Consider the following 24,786-nt stretch of genomic DNA (forward strand, 5'->3'; position numbering starts at 1 on the left):
TGCTGGCAACCGCATGCCTTCAAAACCAAAGTCAGTGTCATGCTGAGTGGGGCTCCAGCAAGAGTGAAGGTGTGGCCTGGGACCAAGTCAAGGGACAAATCAAAAGACCACCTTCCCCTCACCTGACACACATACTCCTTTTTGGCGGTTACTCCTCGCTCAGACTTCTTGGATGAGACGGACACTTCGGTCTGAGTTTCGTCTGCGCTCTCGTACGGGGACTCCAAGGGCTCGTCTCCTGGGCCGTCGGAGACCTGGAGATGAAGGAGGTGGACGACAGTTCACTAGTCACGGAGAGCGGCGGGGGTAGCAGCACACGGCCCGCCCACATCACCTCACACATGGGCCTTCTTGGCACCCATCCCCAATTGCCAGGTACTTGTTGCAAATATAGTGTCAGCTGTTGCTTGTGATGGCAAAACCTGGCCACTTAACTGTATAGAAATTCAGGAATGGACTTTACCCTCCTCGACACTTAGTTAAATTTCTGTAGAAGAGGCACAAAATTTCACTTGTCTCTGCGATCCACAGGAAGGAACTCTGACGAAAACCCAATGTGCTCCAGTGGGTGACCTAAGGTGGGCTATGGAACTGAGAATCTTGACCTTTCTTACCCAACCTCTCAAGTTCCAAACAGTTGGAAATAAGAGAAACAGATTATGACCTAATGAGTGTTTTAAAGGACCAAAGTGCAGCATCAAAGTGTAAGCCTTTGTGCCATCATCCTGTGGTCTCACTGCCACTGTGGTGGAGGCCATTCTGGAAGCGTATCAGGGCACCAGAGTGCTGACCCAAGGTCAGCGCTCCAGAACACGCGTAACTAACAACCAACTGTCCTGCTCTCGCACCCGCCCCCCCCCATTGCCTATTCTCCCCAGAGGGTTCCAAGTGGGAAAAGGCAAGGTAAAACCTGCCAACTCTGTTAATAGGGGAGTCTAAGAGAAAGGTCTGGGAGAAAAATGTGGAATCTTTGAGCAAACCAAAGGACCACCCCCCGGGGTTGTGTTTCACCCATCTCCTTCATCATCAGAAATCACCCAGCCCAGGCTAACCCTCTCCCTCCACAGGGCACATATTTTGCCCGCATTTGAGCAGCAATAATAAATCTCCACATAGAAATCAATAAATCGTTAGTAAGAAAATTTTCTCATATACCATATTCAAATTAAAAAAAAAAAAAACCTAAAACACATTAAGTGTTTGTTTGATGTTAGGTAAATGAATGTTGAAAGCTGAATTTTTCAACACAACAAAAGTATAAACTACGTTTCCTATACAGCTTGATAATCACAATAAGTAATCATGTTATAGGCCTGTTGTTTGCCAATGAATACAAAGCTAGAAACTAAAGTTGGGCCACACTGAAACAAAACAAAACAGAACAAACCCCACCAGCCAATCCACCCAGTTCTGTTGTCTTATCAATGAACATTGCCCAGAGTTAGCTCCCTGATGTGAGGGGAGCAGAAGGAAAACTCCCAGTTAGCACGGACTTAGAGCCTGTATGAACAGGCAGATGTGTGCGGGTCGTGCTGACTCTGACCGGTCGGTGTCTGCAGCTGGGCCAGCTGGTGCGTCGGCCCACTGGCCTCGCTGTTCTCCTGACACATCCCTTAACAACACAGTTTGGAGAAAGTAGGCTCTCAACCTTCATTTCCTCACCTTTTCCAGGAAGATGGAAATAGCGGTGTGAACATACACTACATTACAGGGATCCTCGCACAGCAAGGTGCCCTCCAGGCTGGCCAGAGGGAGCCCCTCCTATCGGCTCACCCCCTACTTCTTTAACACTTAACATTCAGAAAGAAGGTAACTTGGAAAAAAAACTGCATTCAAACCCCAATTCTTATTACCATGTCCCTCAGATTCAGAGTCACAGAGGGGCAGGGGACAGGGGTCTGAGCGCTCTGAGGCAAGATGCCGATGGGCACTGGGGTGGGGCTGGGGGCATCAGGAAGAGCAGCCATGCCTCCTGGCCCAGCCCCACTCAACGAGCAGCCCAAGGCTGACCCGTCTGACGGAGGAACCGAGGCCCAGAGAAAGAGCCTTCAACATGGGCTCAGGGGAGAGAGCCCCGGTTCCCTACCCACCAACCCATGTTCTTCCCTCAATGTGGCTGGAACAAATTGAAAGCTTTAAAAGAAAAAAAGAAAAAAAAAAAAGAAAAACTGCATGGAGAGAAAGACAGAAAACACAGACCAGTCCTGGGTCAAAGAAAGGAACAGCACCTTTTATTTAAGATTTACAGAAAAAGCACGTTTCCACTTGGAGATATTTCCTAAATTAACAAAGTCTGTTTTGAGGAAATCAACACTGAATACATATTTTGAATGGAAATATAAATGTTAAAGACACACATGAGGCTTGTTTCCTGCTTGGGGTCTAAGATACACATACAGAATACAGACCTTACAATATTACAGTCCATGACACAGGTTGCGGCAGATCACGACTTTCGCCCCGCCCAACCCCTTCCCAGCGACCGGACAGACAACTAGCACACAGTCGGAGGGATCCAACGGCTCTGCGCTCAGCACACCACCCGCAAGAGGAGCAAAGTGCGCAGGGCACCACACCGGCGCGCCTCACTCCAGCTGCAGGCTCCACGTGCACCAGGTGACAGTACTTACTCGGAGATGCCGTTTGTGAAAGCGACACATTCACCCGAATGGTCCCAACACAGTCCCAACTCTCAGTCTACGACATCTACAGTCTATTCCATATCCAGTAGGATGCATTTGGAAAAAGAACAATGGAGTAACTGAACGGACACAGACTCTGTCAAGAACTTTCCCGGCGCTTCCCGAATCCACCAAAGCCACGCTGGCAGCACAGATCTCCAAGCAGCTTAGTTCCTGACTTTTCAAAGTTTTCTTGAGTCTGAAAATACTTCCTCTACTCCCCACTTAATATGTGATAGTATCCAATTGCCTATTTGCCTTACAAATACATTACTTTATGGGCAGGGACTGCTGTCTCCTTAACATGTATCACAGGGAGTTTTCAAGATGATATTAATGAACATAAGGTAACCTAGTGAACACATTTGAACCAACTTCTAGCAACAATATAGCCATTTAGGGTGACTTATGTGGATCCCAGTCCTCTCTGCTGTGATGGGAAAGGGGCCCTATGCCTCGGACAGTGGTATACACAGTGATTGTAAAAATTTTTTGACAAAACAAATCCCTTCACAAATTGAATACCACATAATTTTTGAAATACAATTACAGACCTTGAACAATAAATATTTCTATAAACCAACATTATTTTCATGTTTAAGTTACGCTTTTGTCAAGGAAGAAATAACTATAAGCACTTTCACACAGTATTTTGGATTTACACATGATCAATATCCTGTGCCCAACAGATTTAAGGAGCTTAAAATCAAGACTAACCTCAGACAGGTCCTCCAAGTTAACATCACAGTGAAATATTGAGTGGAATTAAAATAATTTTTAAATCAGTCATTCATCACCTAAAACACTACAGTTCAGAATAACGTTTATTAGAGCAACCCTTCTAGATGACATCAACTACAACCGTCCTAGCTGCCCCTAAATTCTAGGGCTAGGTCTGTGTCATTGAACACACAGACCTCCAGCTCACACACCGTCTTTGTGCTTCACCTTCTAACCTGGGTGCTTCTGTGTTGTCCGATAGCCCCGTGAGAGCCAAGTGGCTGACCACAGCCGCAGCATCAGGCCATGTGACTGCTGCTCCAGATTCAAGGCTGGCCCTGATCATGGGTAAAATGAGTCTCTGAAATATCCTATCAACCCAACTTTGCCCCAGCTATGTCCCACAGCAGTGGCCATCCCATAGAGAGTGGGCTGGGGAGGGGCCTGGGCTGGCCTGCTCCAAGAGACAAGTTGTGCTCTCCCTGTGGCCAGGTGAAAACAGGAATGAAGCCCCTGCCTCACGGCTGAGCAAACCCCAACCCCACACCCCCACTGGACTGGGCCACCCCACCCCTACACTTCGGTCATTCCTTAAAGGTACAACATGCCTGAATGGTTAGCACGCTTTAACATCAATATCAGAGTTTTATGCCAAAACTCAACAGCTACACGTAGTCCAGAAAAAGTTATAAAGTCAATATGTTAGTCACAAAGGTCTCTAACATGACGACAAGGCCTGTCAGATTCTTAAACTGACATTGTGGGACGCTGGCCCTTGCTGGTGAAAATGCCTAGAAAGGAGCATGCCCCTCCCCCAGGCAGTATAAGGAGAATGATGAGTATAGTACACACCACCTTCTATCTGCTGAGGATGGCTGATCATCCATCAGCGGCAAGTTGATTAGTGGTAATTTCTAATTCTAGGTAAAACAGCAAAAACTGTACTTAAAGGGATCAAAATCGAGGTCACTGACCAAAAATTCCAAAATGCATAGAAGTCAGTATATTTCTTAAAAAGGAAAAGAAGAGAAAAAGGGAAAAAGAATCTTTAAGAGTCAGTAAGAAGCCAGTAACAGATTAGGGAGCATTTTGTGAACTATTTTCTAACGAGATTCAATTCTTTTAGCAAAAGAGTCTCACTCAGATTCATATTCTGCAAGATAAACAGCAGGCTTCAGCAATCACTCTCTGTTTAGAGATTTTCGAAACCGGAGAGGAAGGTATGGACTGTAAAAAGCCTGTAGAACTACAGCCTGGCACCAAGTATAAAGAGCCCTCACCAGGTCACACACAGATCTACCTGGACCAGAACCACCTTCAAAATGAGTTAATCATCTAAAGGGCTAGACATGATGGAGAAACATTAGGTCAGAAATCAAGCAAGAAAGGAATCCAGTCCACTGGCCAAAGTACAGGTGTCTGCCCTTTCAGACAGGAGCCCAGCCTCCTTGCCAGCTCGGCCCCACACGGGGCCGCTAAATTACCAAGGACGCCCTCGCCGAGCCTCCCCTTTCTGCCAGGCTAACTGAATGGAGGGCTTCATGGAAGTGTGCTCACACTATTACTGAAATGACGCACAGAATCACAGCTCGTCATTGGCCACAGCAGGGCCCCACACCCACTCACGTCAGGCTTTGGCCAAGAACCCTCTTTGAGGGCATTTCTTTATCACTTTAATTTTACACCCATTCGTGGGTGCATTTTTGGTTTTGGTAAACTAGAAGATGCTAATTTACAATCTTACTTTCATTCCTTGTTGGGGACACTGCTAAGACAGACCTTCGGTGGTATTCAAGTCTCTGCCCCTGGGCAAATGCTGGCCCCACTCTGCCCTCAACTCTGGCCAAAGAGATCCCTCGGAACGCTGACCTTGCTGCTAAGTCAGTTCAGGTTCCGTACAGTCTCCTGCATCCTCTCCTCTAGTGCGAGCAAGCAGGTAACACCCCCAACAAAAGAAACCTCTTGAAATGGCACCACCCTTATCACCACTCCTCAAACCCTAGACACCTCATTTTAAACCTTTCTGTGCTTCTGCATGAACTTCCAGAGAAACACTTGGGCTCAGACCCATCTAGAGCTGGGGTAGCCTCACAGAGAACACTAATGGAGCAGGATGAACTTTCTTGGAGGAGGTGAGACAGACGACCCCTCCACGCACACTGCACACACCCGTGGCCTTAGTTCATGAAACTGTGCTTCCGTGCCATGAGAATTGGCCTTGATTTCTTGGTGGTTTTTAGGAGCAACCTCTTAAAAAACACAGGTTATTTTCAGTTGGGAGACAGAGATAGAACAGATACATTGTATAAAGAGAGTACTGATGCTAGTACACCTAGATTCAACACCATCAGAGACAGACATTTAACTTCTGTACCAACTCCAAAGAAAGGCCCCACAGGGGACACAGAAGCCCACAGCAGGTGGGTAAACAGTGCGGGACCCCGACCGCTAATAGGTGCACTTAATGTGCCCCCAACACAGTGGGGAATTTTCAGTTTTAGAACAGTGAAATGTAGATTGTTGTATACTCGGACAAGTTTTCACCCCCTTGTGAAAGGCTCATGTTTTATACTAGAGAGTTCCTTCTTGTTCCTATCTCCCCTCACCAGACACAAATGCGGTGTATGGCAGACAGTTTGCAGCACGTAAATGGAACCGCTACAGTGATTCTATGTCTAAGCCAAAGTCACTTCAACAACAGGCGGTTCAAAGGACAAGACTAGAATGTATCAATGTTATTCTGACCTCCCTAGGAAATGAGGGAATTCATGTTAAATTAGTAGCATAATGAATTTTTGTGCTCTTGGCAGACAAAACTTACTTGTCACTAAGCTCTTTCCAAACAGAAGCCCTTTCCACTCACCTTCAGGAAGCCATGGGTGGGCCCTCTCGGGAGCTCTGCTCATCCACCAGCATTCCCCAGCAAGACCACTGCTGGCATTTGGAGGACAATTCTGCCGCCTGTGGAACTGTCCCTCTCACTACCTGCACCTCACCACCTTCCCAATATCCCCCAGCAGAGGAAGATGCCTCCCCCAGTTGAGAAACACTGCATACTCCCCCATCCTTGTCCCCACCCCATGCCCTCCTATGTACTTCGCTGATGCTAATTTTAGGCTGCCTAGAGGATATACCATACAGCCATTTTGACAGTTCTTCCTACGGAGGAAAGCAACTGCTCTCTGGCTAACTTCTAAGGTGCCTAATGCATGTTGGTAGCTGGCTGGCCGCCCACTCAAAATTCATCATGCTATAGTTTCAAATGAATTCTTGTCAAAAGCCTTACAGGCAAGTCTCTACTTGGGGTGATCGTTTCTTGAACTGGACCACTTACATGACCTTTTTTCACATTTTTAAATAAAATAATTAGTTTTCTGTGACCCCTACATTTACTCCTGAACTTTTTCAAGGTCTTTTAGGAACAGCATGACTTGGGCCACCTCGCAGGCCATGTATCCCACCAGCTCCAAGAAGAGCCACCCAACGAGCCCTCAGCACAGGCCAGACCCTCAAGTGCTACTCAAACCAGCCCAGTGTCTGCCACTTCTAGATTCAGTTTACCCCCACGTGCATAATGCAGTCGAGAGGATCACTTTTCATGCCAAAGCAAAATTTATACTTTTGGATAAAAATGGAATGATGGTGATTTTATTATTTTTATTGTTATAACCATTATTGTCACAACAGTGAACCACTGAGTCCTTGCAAGGCGCCAGGCACCCTAAGTGTTTAACATGCGTTACATTACTTAACGGTTTAGAACACAAGTAGTAGTCAGAAACTTTCATTTAGGGTAGAACACAGCTGAAGAGTCTGCTGGGAATGAACCGGGTGCTGTTAACATGGTAACGTGAACAGCACTCCTTCTGCCTCCACGAGCTAAAGGGCAAGCGAGGCCTGCGTCTCACCATGCAAACATGCGGGCACCCAGGGGTAGGACACCAGGTGGTCACCCAAGACTTAGACATTTAATGGGATGGCTGATGTCCTACAAGAGCGACTGATGAAGTGGTTACTATAAATAACCTGATTGCGGTGCCCCCAAGACACCAATCTCTGAACCAAGAGTGGAGTTAAATGGCTCATATGATACTGTAAATGATATTTTTCCTAAAAATTTGCTGTAACTAGTGTCATAGTAAAACTGCTTAGTAAAAAAAAAAGACAGAATCAAAACTCCTCCTGCCTTTTATGTTGGAAATTAGTTTAATATGTACAGTACTGAGTACATTCCATTGGCAATGGGAATTAGCTGACGAGGACTCCTTTTAGTGTGTGCTGCTTGTTCTGTTTCTGAAGGTGCAGATGCCAGCATTTTTCAATAAAAACTCGGCAAGTCATGAACTAGGAGACAAGTGTGGCCTCTAGCAAGACCAGCCCCTTCGGCGCGGAGTCCTTGTCGCAGGCCCAGGGCAGCCCCCGGTGACGGGCGTCCCTTCAACGTGAAATCTACATGGATCATTGCAATATGAGTGTGTTTCTATTATGAGATGAATGTGATCAGGTAAATGGCCTTGATTAGGTATCTTACCTTGGTCTTAAAATTTGTTATCTGTTTTCTTCATTGTATGTGTTAGTAATACCAGTAAAAACAGATTATCACACATCTTCCATAAAATGACTGTGATAGGAATGTCCCTTAGTGTGTACGACGATACACCACCTGGAGCAGACATCCTGGAATATTACATCATTTTAAGTGCAGTACAGGGCAGCTGAGTTCAAATCCAACTTGGCTGATGTGGGCTCCCATAAAAGCTGTTACCAGTGAAGGCGAAAAAAATAAGAATTTGCTCTACTAAGGGAATAAGAAATGAAGTTACAAAACACTTAAATCACATTAATTCCTTCACAGGCCTTTGTCATGCAAGTGTGTAATTTTAATCTATTCTCTTCATTAGGGTGCTATAGTACCATGTAATACTTATTCCAGTATCAATTTTATTTCTCATATATACCTTTTTTTGAGAAGAATTTAAACCACAGATGACCTAAAATGTCTTGAAATACCAACTCTGTGAAAACTCCTTATTTCAATCAAGGGTGATAAAAAGCAGGACACACAAACATGCAGTGGGCATGTGACCTAAGTAAGGGGCGAGTCTGAAGCCCAAACAGCAGCTCCCAGGGTCACCCAACTCCCACCAGAACAGGATACCAGTGGTTTACAGAACACTGTTTTAGAACCCTACACTCTGCCTCCCGTGCTAAAAGGCACTCAGCATGGTATACGCTGTGAACGCAGACTATAGTTCAGTAGTGGTAACACAGAATAGATAAGGCTTTTCGCTCACCTGAAATGGTTTAATGAACAATATAATTCTATAAAAATGAATGCTAATGAAAGATTTATATAAGCCACTCAAAAGTGGCCTGATAGAAAAGGCCTAGTAACTTGAATGTTTTTACATAAGCAATAGAATGCATACTATGAGATCTATGTATCACCTTCAAAATGCAGGACAGTGTACGATTTTAATGTGTTTAATATATAATATGAACACATTTAGTAAACTATCCAGTTCTGAAGTTCTAAAAAATTAAAAAATCAATGAAGTCTAATGATTATAAGATGTTTCACTGAAGTCTTCCCAAGTTCAGAACAAATGTCTAACCCAGGAAGACCCCAGTCACCCTGGTCTCACTGAACATCAGACCACCAACCCTGACCCACCTGTTCTCACCCCACCCTGGCTGTGTCCGCCCTGGGCTGTGCTGCCCAGAATCCAAACCTTTGGCTGGCACGGTTTCTGACCAGGAATGACAGAAAAGATTTGTTTTCAGCCTCAGAGTTTTTCTTACAACTGTATCTGACAACAGAGTAAGTAAAAACTCAACCAGAAAGTGGATCAAAGTGCAATGACAGAAAAACTCATTAAAAATCTTCTTTAAAAAGCCGACTTTAAGCGAAAGGGTCTATGGACCTGAAACTTTTTACTTTTAGTATTCTTTAGAATTAGAATCTTCATTTTTCAGGATACTAATCATAATTCAGACAAGAAAAAAGGAAAAAGGAAAAAAATTTATATAGAATTTGTCTTTTTCATGTTTCAATAAGCCCCTGGAAGTTCAGTGAAGAATTCATACTGCATTTTCTCGAATGTGCCCAAACATAAGAAATGTTTAATTACCTACACACACCAAACTATAAGAAAGCCCCAGTTCCCACACATGAGCAGCTTCCCACCACCACTGGTGTGAACCCCCAAAGAAAACCCCACTCAGAGCAACTCTCTCTATGTTTATACCACCTCAGATGGCTCAGGTCCCTGGAAGACACCTCATGCAGGAAGGCCCAGCCCGCATCTAGAGTGAGGAAGTAACTGAGGCTGAGACGGCAGAACAGTCAGGCCCCACCAGTGACCGTGGCAGAGACCTGGTCAAAAGTGCCACCTTCTTACCCAATAGGGTGAGGGGTATATCCACTCCCTGCCTTACTGTCTTGTTCAAAAAAAGCCCAAGGTTAGCATCTCCTCATATTCTAAATAAACAGGACTCATGTCTACAATGAGAAAAAGAGGATCACAGGGAACAAATTAGTAAGGAATTAAAACTTGATTATAAACTCCTTGGGTAGTCACTAAAATTGGGAATCCAAAACTCCCCAAAAGTGTCATATTTGCATTCTGAGGCTGTTTTTTTGTTTTTAGAACAGCCAAGACTTTATATCTGGTGATGAAGTCCAGATGTCATGATACAACGAGGGGTATAGCCTCAGGTAGATATTATTCTGCTATATACTGCATATTCTGCAAATGCAGAAAATAGAGGAGTCGTATTACCATGGTGATTCTGACTCACCTCCACACTCAAGCGTCTAAGGGTATGCCAGAATTTAGAGGACTCAAACCATGGAATGCATGAGGACATGCCTCCATGAGCCTAGGAATCCAACACAGCAGGCAAGCTACCTTCCACCCCGCCTGGGGTGAGTGCACAATGACCAGAGTCAGCTCAAGTGACAGTGTCATGTTAGGGCCAGAGTAGACTTGCTGGGATGTGGAAAATTAATTACAGTGTGGGGCTAAATAGAACACATTTTAAACACAGATCTCAAGAACAGTTAAACTACATCCAGACTGAAGTATATACACAGACATTTATACATACGCTGTGTGCATGTGTGTATACCTATGGTGCTCAAATAGACTAAAATAGTGATTTTTTTTCCCATTCCATGACTAATACATAGTTGAAAGAATCTGAAACTCACCTACATTTGTGGAGAGGACACCAGTGTTATGCTTGTTAAGTCTCACTTTTGCTCACACTTCAACTTGGGCAACTAAATGGCCTTCATATGAACACCACGGTCATCACTATCACTAGTATTTTACCTCATTCTCAGTTAAGGATGCAGAAGGAGACGAACTTTTGCTAAAAGGAGTGGAAGACGCGGCTGTAGATGCCCGATTTCGCTTCTTCAGTGGTTTGCATGCATCTGACAGATGTTTCGTTGCTGTAAAACAATTTTGGTTTATAAAGTAAAGTTTGAAATCTTAAACCCTCAATCTCTCTCTTTTTTTTTTTTTAAACCCTCAATCTCTTAACTGCTTCAAAATTACCCCTATAATAAATGAAGTTCTAAGGATAAATTTTCCAGGCTCCTCTGTTATAGTAAAGGCTTAACTTTTTACTGTGAAAAAATCTGAATGGAAACAAAGGCAAATTGTCCAGAGAACTCCAATGTTCCCCTGCCTGGCCAACCCCCAAATCCATCACAACACGGCTCCATCCAAACCTAGCTTCACATCCCCAGAAGCCACATTCTTCTGGAGTAAATTCCAAACATCATTTCACCTGTAAAAAGTTCAGTACATGTCTCTGAAACATAAAGTTTTAAATACAACCACAAGACCACTATGCCATTCTTAAAAGTAACAATCCCTTCATATCCTCAAATGTCCACTCAATGTTTAAACTGCCAACACCAATGCAATCACACGGAGGTTTATTTAACAAGCTTAAGCTTCGGTCCAAGTCCCGACTCCACCGTGTTGGGTATACTTGGGCCCAAGCTTAAGCTTGTTAAATAAACCCTAGTCTGATTGCATCGGTGTTGGCTCCTTGGTGGTCTCTCGGATGCAAAAACTCGGGCACAACATTGCTCACAAATGTCTTTCTTTTCATAGTCCATTTAATTGACTTGAAAACCAACATAGCACCTCATGCAAAATAAGGAAAGCAAATCCATTTCCAACTCTCACTTACTCCTTTCTCCTCTGAATGTTGTTTTCCTAATTAAGAGTTGGTGACAGGAGGGAGGAAAGATGGCATCTGCGTGGTTTCAGCTCAGGTCATGATCTCAGGGTCATGAGATCAAGCCCTGTGCTGGGCTCCTTGCTCAGCGGGGTGGGGCAGGGGTGAGGTCTGCCTGAGGTTCTCTCTCTCTCCCTCGCCCCTGCCCCTCCCCCACCCTCTCTCTTAAGAAAAAACCGGAAAAACAAAGAGTTGGAGATGGTAGGCTCTCTGTAATAAACTGTCAGAAACTTCAAAAAGACAATGAGGAGGGAAAGGGAGCCTACTTCTTTCATTGCTTTGAGTTATTTTTCACAAACACTTGAAGCCAGTTTCTTCAACATGTGAAAGAGAAATAACTAATCCTTACTTTTTACTTTTAGTGAAAATAGATGATCAGATACTCAAAAGTGGTGGAATTTATAGCAGCTACTGGCACCGTCAAGGAAGAAACCTGGATATTTCCGACTTAAATAACTTCTTTAGCGTAATTTTAAACTGAAAATAAAGCCCAGTAGAAACCAAGAGAAAAATAACTTCAATAAAATGTAGCTGGAGCACTGCAACCACTTACACATTCAGGTGCACGAGAACCTTCCTTCCTCCTTACTAGCCGTCAGACCCTTCGGAGGAGATCTAGTGCCCTTCCCCGGCCCAGCTTCCTGTTTGCTGCCAGCCCAGCCCAGGTGCCTGGCAGAGCTGACAAGGAAGAAGCACTAACCACATTACCTGCCTGGCTCTTCAGCGAGGAGGCTGCCTCGGTGGCCTTGCAAGAGCTTGTTCGGGCTGTCTTGTCACTGACCGTCTCTCTCTGTTATTACATAAAAAGAAAAAAGAGAAGAAAAGGAAGGGGAACAAAATCTAATGTGAACTAACACAGGTTGCTGAAACGTTGTACAACAGAAATGTCTTTCTTTGAAATGTGCTCCACATACTCCATGAGCACGGAGCAGGCTCACGCCTCTTCCACAGCTCAAAGGCCCTCCCCAGCGCCTGCCCTGCCATCTGCTGGGATAGAGGGGCTGCAGGGGTAGGGGAGCCAAACAAGCCATGCTGCTCAGACTCTTCATGTGAGCCGCATTTCATACGCTTCTCCAAGTTCCCCTGAATTCAAAGCAGAGTGTGAAGGAGAAAAAAAACCAACCCTTCTGCTCCTGAGGTTGTTCCATCAACCTAAAGTGGCGTCTGAAGTCAATGCCAACATCACTGCTCTAACTCCCTAACTCCCTCCACAGAGGATTTCCAATTCAGAGATAAGGTCCAGACAAACCTCACAAAGATCATCAAGAAAGCACATTTCACAACTGAGAAGAACCACACACACACACACACACACACACACACACACACACAAAGGGAAGAAGGGATCAGGAACATTTCGTTCAGTGCTCAGAATCTGAAGGAGTTGAAAATAACCTCTGGGGCGCCTGGGTGGATCAGTGGGTTAAAGCCTCTGCCTTCGGCTCAGGTCATGATCCCAGGGTCCTGGGATTGAGCCCCACATCGGGCTCTCTGCTCAGCAGGGGGCCTGCTTCCCTTCCTCTCTCTCTCTGCCTGCCTCTCTGTCTACTTGTGATCTCTGTCTGTCAAATAAATAAATAAAATCTTAAAAAAAAAAAAAAGAAAATAACCTCTCCGGGGTGCCTGTGTGGCTCAGTCAGTGAAGCATGTGCCCTCAGCTCAGGTCATGATCCCAGAGTCCTGGGACAGAGCCCCACATCAGGCTCCCTGCTTGACAGGGAGCCTGTTTCTCCCTCTGCCTGCTGCGCCTCCTGCTTGTGCTCTCTCTCTCCTCCTCAAAATAAATACATAAATTTTTTTTAAAAAGAGAAAAAGAAAACCTCTCCTGACAGCCCTGAAGCAGCATGGCCATGCAGCCACCTGCGCCTTCCCAGTCCCCAGGCCGGGCTGCTCCCTGCATGCCAAGCCCACTCCCCAGCCTGCCCAGGGCCGGTGTAAGCAGTCACAAGACTGTGGACAAGGTAACAGAGGCCCAGGAAGTATACAGGATACAGCCTACCTGGATTATAAAAACTCAACCAGAGGGAGACACCACTACTCTTTGTATTATGTACTACTGCCCAAGCTTAGGTAATAAAACATTTCTACCTGGCTACTTAACGTAAATTTTGATATTTCAAATGTCCAGGGCCACAAGTTTTTAAGGTAAATATGAAATACAAGTATGTCAAGGCAGCCGATGTGAGTCTGCCCACCAGCACAGGACTGCCTGACTAGCAGGAGGCAGAGAGGATGCTCCTGGGGGCTGTGAGCCGCCTGGTTACAGTGACACAAGGTCCGTTTTACCTCTCTCCGGACTAGATACTTGACCACTAACCACTTCACCCGACAGGTGCCCTGGAAGAATGTTCTCTTGCCCAGAAAAATAGTGCAGGGCCTGCCTGCTGCCCTGACCTGCAACAATGGCCTTAAAGAAGCAAGATAGCTGATGCGGGGGCCACGTGGTCACACTTCAGCAGCATGTGGAATGGGGTTTTCCATTCTTCCAAATAAAACAGTAAAGAAAGAAATTTCTAGGAGCATCTGGGTGGCTCAGTTGGTTAAGCGTCTGCCTTCAGTTCAGGTCATGATCCCAGGTTCCTGAGACTGAGCCCCACATCGAGCTCCCCACTCAGCGAGAAGCCTGCTTCTCCCTCTCCCATTCCCTCTGCTTGTATTCCATCTCTCACTGTTTTTGTCAAATAAATAAACAAAATCTTAAAAAAAAGAAAAAGGAACTTCTTCATTTAGATTGGGAAAAGAAAGGATGAAGCTTTTCTCAAAACCACGGATACAAGACTACTCTGTATAAACTCAAGCATAAGATACAAAGTCTGTTTCAACTCCAGGTCCATGACTCAACACCACAGGGCCATAAAGCACACTGGAAAGAGCGCACGCTCTCCACTCATATAGTCACCATAAGTGGGTAAGCGGGCTCACCCTCCTCCAGGTGCCAGGCAAACTTCGCCCCTTGATGCCTGCTGGACTGTGCTAGAACTAGAGAGCCCTGGGGCCCTCCTGTCTATGCACATCTATACTCTTTTGTAAGAGTAGAAGAGAATAAGTATATAAGTATATATATAGAGAGAGAAAGAGTATCTCATATATTCTATGCATATCATATCTATACTCTTTTGCTGCATCAAACAGGCCTGCTTAGTAGTCCCATTAGATGAATAATAACATGAATCACTAATAAACTGAATGAATTCATAAAATCTATTTTCAACGCCTTTAATGGATTTTGAAAAACTTTTTTACTGAAGTATAACTTATCCCTAATCCCTAAAAACATCCCTTATTTTGATGTTTTCATGCCAATTATTTACACACTGAATAATAGCCCTATAGACAAGAGCAATCTTTGGTCTATACAATTCCATAAAATCTAAACATCAAGTATTATTCAAAGTGTTTGCATGTTTTTCCTTGACAGCCAAGTACGAGCAGTTTGTGATAAAGTCCATGGCAGATAAGAACTGGCCCTCTGCAGCAGCCTTGTCAAAAGGGTTTCAGGAGAGAAGCAACCGTCTGCCTCTAAACCAGTACCCGCTGAGGAAGGCCCCTAGCCTCTGATCTGCTTCTGCCCAGAAAACTGGCCACTAAGGACTCACACAGCACACGCTCCTCCAGCCCAGGCACACCTGGGGCATAATTACCTTCCGAAGACCATGCTTCTCGGTCCTGAGTCTTTTCCTGGGTGCATCTTCAACTTCAGCCTCTTCAGCAGGGTCCTGTGTCCTCTTTGTATGGTTTCTTTTTTTCCCATTTACATTACCTTGGTATGGGGGATAGGGGAAACTTACATGAAAAACACTCCACAAGCCACCCTCCAAAGCAATGACAGCCCAGCCAGCAAATTGCAAGGGCCCATTTCCTATACCACCAAATACTAGAAAATCCTTATCTAATCTACAGATTATTATATTGGTATTTGTTATAATTACATTTTAATATCCTATAGCACTAAATTTAAATATAACCCACTAATTTCCTAACATTTAAAGACTAGTGGAACTTAAGTGGAACTTTAAAAAGTACAAAGCTTGCTACTTTTTATACATTTCCTGAAAGAAGCATGTTAAGCAGCAACACTCCTTAAGGGTTTCCTACATGTTGTTTAACTATGTCAGTCATTAGTATTTCCAGGAATATCAACTAATCCAAGATTTAAGGTACTGATCTAGAAAACTGAGATGTAAGGTCAGAGTGCAAATTCTAGAGAGGTGTTTAACTCGAACACACCAATGTTTATTCCAAGCACAGATCCAGTATTTCTATCTGCATGCCTATTGTACCAAGATTCAGGGTGTAGCCCTGGACCACTGGGCAGACATCTGGTGGGAGGACAGGGTCATCCTCCAGCCTTACCACCCACAGGGACAGGGGTGTGCAGCCAGGAGGAGTGCCAGATCCTGTGGTGCCTCAGGAGGAGGTGCAGCTAGCCACGCCCTGGTCACTCCATCCAGGGCCTCACCACAGGTGGAGGCCTTATACCACTAGAGCCCTCAGCAGCTGCCCTATGACAGCGTGAGCCGGCCCACAGGCAGCCGCATGGGCCAGCCATGAAGGCCCACTGGGAAGAGGCTTACAGAGCAACGGGGTCTGTGTAGCACTGACCATGCACGGCCAGCACAGGGCACAGCCAGCCTGACCTGCCAGAACACCCTCAACCCAGTTTTCCCAGCTCATCAGTGTGTGTCACTGAACTACAGAGACCTGCGAGAAGCAACTGATACCCTGCACCTCTCCACACAGGTGAGGTGATGTCACAGCCCTTCACATAAGAACTTCCCCTGTGCCCAAAATGAGATAGCAGGCATTCTGTACAGAAGTCAGCAATGTGGGCCTCTGTTTGAATTCCTCACACTGAGGCCACAGACAGCTGATGCCACCAATACAGCCCAATCGTCTTGGTTATTGGCACTGGAGGACCTAAAAGGGAGGCTCGAGGGCCTCTAGGACAGGAACACACCTGACATACACTGAAGCCGGAAACCAACCCTGTCCTCCTGTCAGTTAAGTAGTCGGCAGCAGTCCAAAATGACAAAATGTGACACAGAGTCATAGTCACACTTACTCTTCAAGGGTAGTTCAATCTGGCTTCAGGAAAACCTAACTCATTCTTAAATAAGCCAGTCATTGAAAAGGACCATCCTTCCAGATTTAGTGTGCTGATGAAGAGTCAAGTCAACCTCCGCACAAATCCAGAACATCCTTGCTATTCTAAATTATATTATTTGCAACAAATGCTGAACAAATTCAACAAAATTCAATATTAATATATGAGATAGTTGAGGGGCGCCTGGGTGGCTCAGTGGATTAGGCCGCTGCCTTCGGCTCAGGTCATGATCCCAGTGTCCTGGGATCGAGCCCCGTATTGGGCTCTCTGCTCAGCAGGGAGCCTGCTTCCCCCTCTGTCTCTGCCTGCCTCTCTGCCTACTTGTGATCTCTCTGTCTGTCAAATAAAATAAATAAAATCTTAAAAAAAAAAAAAATATATATATATATATATATATATATATATATATATATATATGAGATATATATATATATATGAGATAGTTGATGTGGAGATCTGGAAAGCCCTAAAATCAAGAGCATCTGTGACCAAAACAAGCAGGCTGTCTAGTGCACGTGTGGATAGAGTCAGATGTGCACATGCTGGTCTAGAAGCATGGCTTGTGTGCACAAGGCAAAATGCAATGACTTCCGGGTCTTGGTCTCCTTTTAGGTGAGTCTTGAAACACTTTACATTTGACCACTCCAAAATTCTTCAGTGATGAACCTTGAGAAATACAGAATTGTCTGTATTTTAAATTGATAACCAAAGATTTTTTTTTTACATTAGAAATGTTGGTTTTCCACGACATGTGTGTCCAAGCATGTACAGATGACAGTCTGACCACTGTCACAGGTTCTTTCCAAGCTTACAGTATTAAGCCTCCCTTCTCTTAAGCAAAGTAGAATTATTTGTTTTTTAAACTGAAGGCCTAAGAAGAACCAGAGGACGGCCATACTTAAAGCCAGTCCATAGTCACCTTCCTCACCCTGTGAGCTCTCAAGCAAATGGGCCAGGAATGCCCTCCCTGCTCCCAGGTCCAAGGCCCCCCACCTGAAGAAGCAAGCCCCTCCTGAGGTGCAGGTCCAGCCCCTGCCGGAAGCGCCGCATCACACCTGCAGTCCTAGCAACTGCCTGGGCTCCCTCCCTTCTTTGTACCCCTGGCCACCCCATCGCTGTGGAGGCTAGAGCACTCATTCCACTTGGGCTCGCAGAGAGAGAATCACACCCAGCAGCTCTCACAACAACGAGGGAGAAAAGGCAGACAGCAGAGATTGCTTTATTGTGACCACATGCGCTCTGGTTGCTGGCACAAGCGCATGGGTCAGAGATGGGGAAAGCAGCCCCACGTCCCTGCAGTCACCGAGCAGAGCTCAGCTGGCTACATGACACACATCTCACAACCAAGCAGAGCACACTAGCACAGTGTTACGTTTACCAGAGTCTTCTTCAGACTGGGAGGAGGCCACCAGGGCGAACTTGGTGTTATAGCGGGCTTTCTGTTTCTCGTTGAGCATGTCCCACTGCGATCCCAGCAGCTCCTCAATCTCCTCGCCTGAGGCATCTGGGTGCTCGGCAACCACCTGCAGACCCAGGAAGAGGGGTCAGAAAGCCTCACACCTACAATGCACTGGGGTTTAGTTTTGCACAAAATCCAATGCACAGCCTTTGGGAACTCTGTGTGGTGTATTTATTCCCACATCATGGAACAATGCCCCAGAAAAGCTTCGAAGAAAATTAGTGATTATCTGATGCTATCACCCATTCAAAGCTCATAAATAAAAACAGTGCTGGTGAGAACAACTCAACTGTATTTATGTCAAGGCAGGAAATGATAAATGGTAAGAGGAAAAAGTACATTTTTCCAAAATCACTAAATTAGTTAGAAGTAAGTTACAATTTTCTAGGCATCCTTAGAAAATCAGTGGTAGGACAAGTGTCACGGAAACACTACCTGTCAACACAGGGGTGAAGTCTTGACCTGGCCTTCTCACTTGCTGTAGTACATACCTTCCATCTCCCAGGTGCACGCTCTAGACGGTACAGATGGCATGCCAAGGGGGGTAGACACAGAAACACACCCCCTGCATGGCCTTCTAGCCATATTGGGGCTGCCAGCATCAGCACCCCGGAAGCATGCTGGAAATGAGGACCTCAGGCCCCACCCCAGACTTGCCAACCAGGACTGTGTATTTTCCTAAACTCTGCATATAAGTCATGGGCCCACAGCCTTAACTGTATACTAACAACCAGAGAAGTTTTAAAATCTCTGCTGTTCAGGTCCCACCCAAGGCCGGTTCCTTCTCTGGGTCTGGCATCAGTGTTTTCAAGACTCTCAGGGACTCTCATGGGCACCCAAGCTTGAGAGCCACCAACAGCAGGGGCACAGAGGTGGACAAATGATGGGCAAGCCAGACCTACCCCAATCCATTTTTATTTGGTCTACGAACTAAGAACTGATTTTGCATTCTTAAATGGTTGGGGGAAAAAAGTCAGAAGAATATGTCCTGGCACATAAAAATGACAGGTAATTCAAGCATCAGCGTTCATATATCAAGTTTTACTGCAACCAGTACCTGGCGCCCCTTTACCTGTTCTACAGGGCAGCTCTCCTGCCACAACAGCAGAGCCAAGGAACAGACACAGGCCTCAACTGCCCAGGAGGCCCTTTCAAAAAACGTTTGCTGCCTGATTCCCAGCACTGACCAGCATGCTCTGGAGCCACACCCCAGGTTCACGTGTGGTTCCCATATGGCAGCTTTGTGAACTCGGGCAAGTGAAGGGGTCTCCCCCTCTGTGATGAGGGGGCAGTAACTCTTCACCTGGCAGGGATAAGGAATCACCAAATTAATCTGCTGGTCACTACTACCACTACTACCATTTGGACCCACACTGGCCCAACCAACAAGGGTAACCTCTGCCCCAAAATGCAAAACCCTACTCACAACATGGTCACTGCAGACGGCTTCCTATGGCCTTCTGTGCCCCCTCCCCGCCACCTCATCAAGTCCTCCCTGCCCTGAGGGACACTGGCACACCGCCAACGCCAACTTCCACCCACTCTCGCATCTCAGCACATGCATTTTCAGATGTGGGTCAACAGCAGCCTAACAATCATGCGGCCCTTCCATGTCCTCACATCCCAAGGATGCCTTCTGCAACTCAAAGAACAGCTCTGAGCTCCAGCGTTCTACTGGGTGTTCTCGGTGTCCCTTGTGAACTGTCACCGTTCCCACTGTGCCCCTGCAGTCTTGGCCCCACATACACCTGCTTCCTCCTCTCATCTTGGGGCCCCCTTGCCTCTCAGTCCAGCAGGGTTCTGTTCTGCCTGCCCATCCTTCATGAGGGTGAGCTCATCAGCCCCAACACTCCAAGCATCAAAGGTCTCAGACCCTCACGCAGCAAAGGTTTCTGTACAGGGCTTCAAAGTTACAGGACAACTGCCTTCTGGAACTCTCCACTTCCAGATTCCTCATGATCAGCACATGCATTCATGGACCCACCACCTTCGGTCACCCAGCCCTGAATACAATGTCCTCAATCAGATGAATCCTAGCCATGCCATGCTCACAGCTGTGTCATCAAACAAGACTTGACTCCTTGAGGCCCCCTTCCCTTTGTACCTAAATCCCTTGCCAGGTCGACCAGCTCCACTCCTGAACATTTGCGTATCCACCCCATCTAGATGACTATGGTTTCACGAACCAGTCTCCTGGCCTTCAGTCCTACCCATCTATCTGCTGACAATCCCATCCTAAAAGGGCTCCCTCCTTGCAACTAGAGGGACCACACCTGGCCTATATGTAGAATAGGGTCCTTGCCACTTGGCAATGTCTTCCACAGCCCCCCCAATAGCCTGGAGCCCTTCCCCTCCCTTTCATCACTCCCTGAACAACTCTGCACTCAGGGGCACAACAACAGGCTCTGCCTCTCCACAGGCCACACTCTCCTGAAACATTTTCTTCCACCAGGCTGACTTTGGCACACCCTTTTAATTTCAGCTACAATGTTGTATTCACTCATTCATTCATTCATTCAAGGAACATTCTGAGCTAGGTACAGGAAATAGAAAGGTCAAAGCAGCCACCATCCTACCCACAGTGCTCACCTTCTGGGGGGCCACCTGCTTATTTTTCATCCCTAGTCATGTACTGTGAACTCCAGCGGGGACAAAGAAGTATGCCCCTCATCATTTTGGGTTAATGAGGCCCTGGCTTCTCCCTGAAGTCTATGGGCCTCATCACTGAAGCAGGGAGTACAAAGACTACAAGTTCTGTGCATGCAGGTGCACACACAAACATGCACAGATATGATTTTTCGGGCCAATTCCCTGTCCTTGCTCCTGCCTGTGTCCTCCCACAGTACAGGAGAGTCACTTTACATCTAAGAGTTCAGGGTAGCTAGCTATAAGACAGGGATAATTTACGCCAACCTCAAAAGGCCTTATGAGAACTGAATAATCTTCTTTCACAGTAACATATAGACAATGTATCTTACAGACAGTAAGCACTCAGTAGTAGCTACCTCCATACTTTTATAAAGATTTATTTATTTGCCGGGTGCCTGGGTGGCTCAATCCGTGAAGCATCTGCCTTTGGCTTAGGTCATGATCCCAGGGTCCTGGGATCAAGTCCCACATCCAGCTCCCTGCTCAGTGGGGAGGAGCCTGCTTCCACCTTTCCCTCTGTCCCTCCCCCTACTTGTGTCCTCTCTCTGTCAAATAAATAAAATCTTAAAAAAAAAATTATTTATTTGAAAGAGAAAGAGAGCATGTGTGCAAGCAGAAGGAGGGGCAGAGGGAGAAGGAGAGAGAATCCTCAAGCAGACTCCCCACTGAGTGCAGAGCCCACCATGGGACTCCATCTCAGGACCCTAAGATCCTGACCGAAGCCAAATCCAGTAATTGGATGCTCAACTGACTGAGCCACCCAGGCGCCCCAACCATTTTTTTTTTTTAAGATTTTGTTTATTTAACAGACAGAGATTACAAGTAGACAGAGAGGCAGGCAGAGAGAGAGAGGAGGAAGCAGGCTCCCTGCTGAGCAGAGAGCCCGATGCGGGACTCGATCCCCGAACCCTGGGATCATGACCTGAGTCGAAGGCAGCGGCTTAACCCCCTGAGCCACCCAGGCGCCCCACCATTTTTTTTTTTTTTAAGATTTTATTTATTTGGGAAAGAGAAAGAGAGAGAGGGAGCATGAGCATAGAAGGTAAGTAAGAAGCAGACTTTCCACTGAGCAAGGAGCCCTATGCGGGACTTGATCCCAGGACCCTGAGATCACAACCTGAGCTGAAGGTAGATGCTTAACCAACTGAGCCACCTAGGTGCCCCAAGTTTTAATAAACTATATCTCAGACACACAAAAAAATATGGAAAACCAAATACCCACAAGTTCACACACTGTGCTGATTAAACTGTTACCAATACAAAGACTTTGTGTGCTCCTCGGAGTTCGACTCCCTGCTCTCAGCCCACCTGTCACCTCACACATCCTTTCAGAGCCTTGTGTGGCTTTTAGACTTCTGAGGCGGCTACAGTACCCTACACCTCACACCTCCACTCCTAGTACTCCTGCCTCCCTATTGAACAGCACTGGCCAGTGCAGCCAATGCACAGTGTAGAAACAAGGGCATACAATTTGTCAGGTCTAAGATTTATATAAGACCTCACCCTGCCCTTTCCTGGATCAACTGCTCCATGAGAAGCCAGCCTCTGTGCTATGAGGACACCCCAGCCACCCAATGGAGAGGACCACACATGAGGCCTCCTACAGGCACTCCTACAGTACAGCACCTTGGAAGAAGATTCTCCAGCCCCAGTCAAGCCTTCAGATGATGCAGCCCCAGCCAACATCTTAACTACGACTTCATGGGACATTGAGTCAGAACCACCCAGCTAAGCTGCTCCCAAGTTCCTGACCCACAGAAACTGTCTGAGAATCCATGTGTGTTGTTGTTTTAAGCCACTAAGTTCTGAGGTCATGTGTCATGCAACACTACATAATTGACACAAACATCTATACAAAGAATGGAGACATATAGCATGGATCAACTCTAATGCACCTGTAAAACTTAGGATCAGAGAAGGTGAAAAAGATTCTTTAAAAATGGGAAACTGGGGGCACCTGGGTGGCTCAGTGGGTTAAAGCCTCTGCCTTCGGTTCAGGTCATGATCCCAGGGTCCTGGGATCGAGCCCCGCATCAGGCTCTCTGCTCAGCGGGGAGCCTGCTTCCTTCTCTCTCTCTCTCTGCCTGCCTCTCTGCCTACTTGTGATCTCTGTCTGTCAAATAAATAAATAAAATCTTAAAAAAAAAAAAAAAGGGAAACGGAGGGGCACCTGGGTGGCTCAGTGGTTAAAGCCTCTGCCTTCAGCTCAGGTCATGATCTCAGGGTCCTGGGATCGAGCCCCACATCAGGCTCTCTGCTCAGTGGGTAGCCTGCTTCCCCCCCTCTCTCTGCCTGCCTCTCTGCCTACTTGTGATCTCTGTCAAATAAATAAATAAATAAAATCTTTAAAAAATAAAAATAAAAATGGGAAACTGAGACCATACACATCAGTAGTCATTGACAACACAACTGATGCTTAAAGCCTTCAGTAAATTCTTCCTCACAGTCGCTTCCTCACTGTGGCTTTTCATCACAGTGGGCCTCCCCTAGCTGACTCCTTGCCTCCAAACAGAGTCTCCCCGACCCCTTACCCCACCCAGGTCCTCATCAGTGGGCCTATATCCCACTGTGGACTTTGTCTTCCAGCAAACTCATTGCCCTGCCTATAGCCCCTCTAACTGTATTCTAGGAACACTACAGAACACACTTGTGAGCTACACATCTGAGCCAAGCCTGATGGACAAAGATGAACAAGCTAAATATGTTAACGAAAACTGCATACATCTCACAAAGCATAACACTTTACTTCATCTGCAAGAAGCTGGACCTCAAAAAAAGAGCCAAGTGGCAGCCAAACGTCCTTGATAGTCACAGTCTTCTATCTAGTGACTCTAGAAAAGGGAGGTCCAGGAAGCAAAGGGAGGTCTCCACCCAAAGCTGTTCCTCAAGGGTTGGGCATTGATTAATCAATTAATAACCAAACAAAAACCATCCTTGGAGTCACCACCATTCCCAAAAGACCCTAGAAAGACCCAGATCATTCTCAACTGGAATCTAGAATTACTTATTACAGAACCAGAACAAACACACTTATAATCACAACAACATAACTGAACCAGTTAAAGAGCATCTTGAGATCATCACTCTTCTGACAACACAAAATCAACTAGCACCTGAGCCCAGCTGGGAGGGAAGGGACCCATGGGCCTCACACAACCCTCCTGCCCTATAGAGACCAGGTCCAAGCAGGGAAGAGCAAGGTAGAGTGCTTGTCTCTAATGCAGAACTGAATTTTAATTGTGCACCCTTCTGTCTGGTTGCTGCTTAGAGTAGGATGCCGATGGCAACAGGCAATAGGCTTTGGAGGGGCACTGAGAGCCGGAGAGCTCCAGAGCAGAGCTACTGCTCCTTGAGGGCAGAACAACTCACTCATGTGTCAGCCTTCAAGTCGCAGCTTGTCAGCAGTGTCTGGACTGACAGGCTTCTGTTTGTTCTTGGCATGTTTCTTAGTACTGGGAAGGCCATCTGAAAGCAATTTGGGTCCCCAAAAGCAAAAAGGATGGTCTTTGTGAAGTGGCTTGAATTCTCAGGCACACATTTTTCTCTCATAATTTCAGATGAGTGGAGACCACGGAGAAAAAGACTAGGAACAACAGGCTGGAACACAGCTGGCTGGCTGCTTCCCAAGTCCCAGAGCATGCAGGTCTGCAGCAACTACAAGAGGAGTCCGACCATCCACACAGTGGTACACATTCCAAGTCTGCCACAGGTGCCCCTGGCCTGCAGCAGGCCCAGTGTGCTAACTGTTCACACTGCTCAGTGCTCTGCACCATTTCAAACCCAGCAATGGTCACAGTTCCTCCACCTTGCCTAGGAAGACTTCTTAGCTCTGAGACCAAAACATACACTCACAGCTACACATCTACTTGTGTGGGTGGATGCAGGTACACAGGTGGGTTGCTACACTTCTCACA

The 24,786-nt window shown here is 46.2% G+C and overlaps 1 protein-coding gene across 3 annotated transcripts in view; it reads right to left on the reverse strand.

Moving 5' to 3' along the window:
• NSD2 (nuclear receptor binding SET domain protein 2) overlaps window positions 1-24,786 on the reverse strand; it is a 99,271-nt gene that overhangs the window by 22,212 nt on the left and 52,273 nt on the right. For 2 of the 3 annotated variants that reach the window (XM_044267938.1, XM_044267937.1), the window contains exons 6-10: window positions 18,143-18,287; window positions 15,302-15,420; window positions 12,369-12,450; window positions 10,739-10,860; window positions 123-254 (exon numbers count right to left, since the gene is read on the reverse strand). In XM_044267938.1, the coding sequence (XP_044123873.1) occupies window positions 123-254; window positions 10,739-10,860; window positions 12,369-12,450; window positions 15,302-15,420; window positions 18,143-18,287 (600 nt within the window). Of the gene's footprint in view, window positions 1-122; window positions 255-2,209; window positions 8,160-10,738; window positions 10,861-12,368; window positions 12,451-15,301; window positions 15,421-18,142; window positions 18,288-24,786 lie in introns of those variants that run through there. The other variant, XM_044267939.1, reaches the window with a different exon arrangement.

Source organism: Neovison vison, chromosome 11 (assembly GCF_020171115.1).
Source record: "Neovison vison isolate M4711 chromosome 11, ASM_NN_V1, whole genome shotgun sequence".
Classification (NCBI taxonomy): Eukaryota; Metazoa; Chordata; class Mammalia; order Carnivora; family Mustelidae; genus Neogale; species Neogale vison.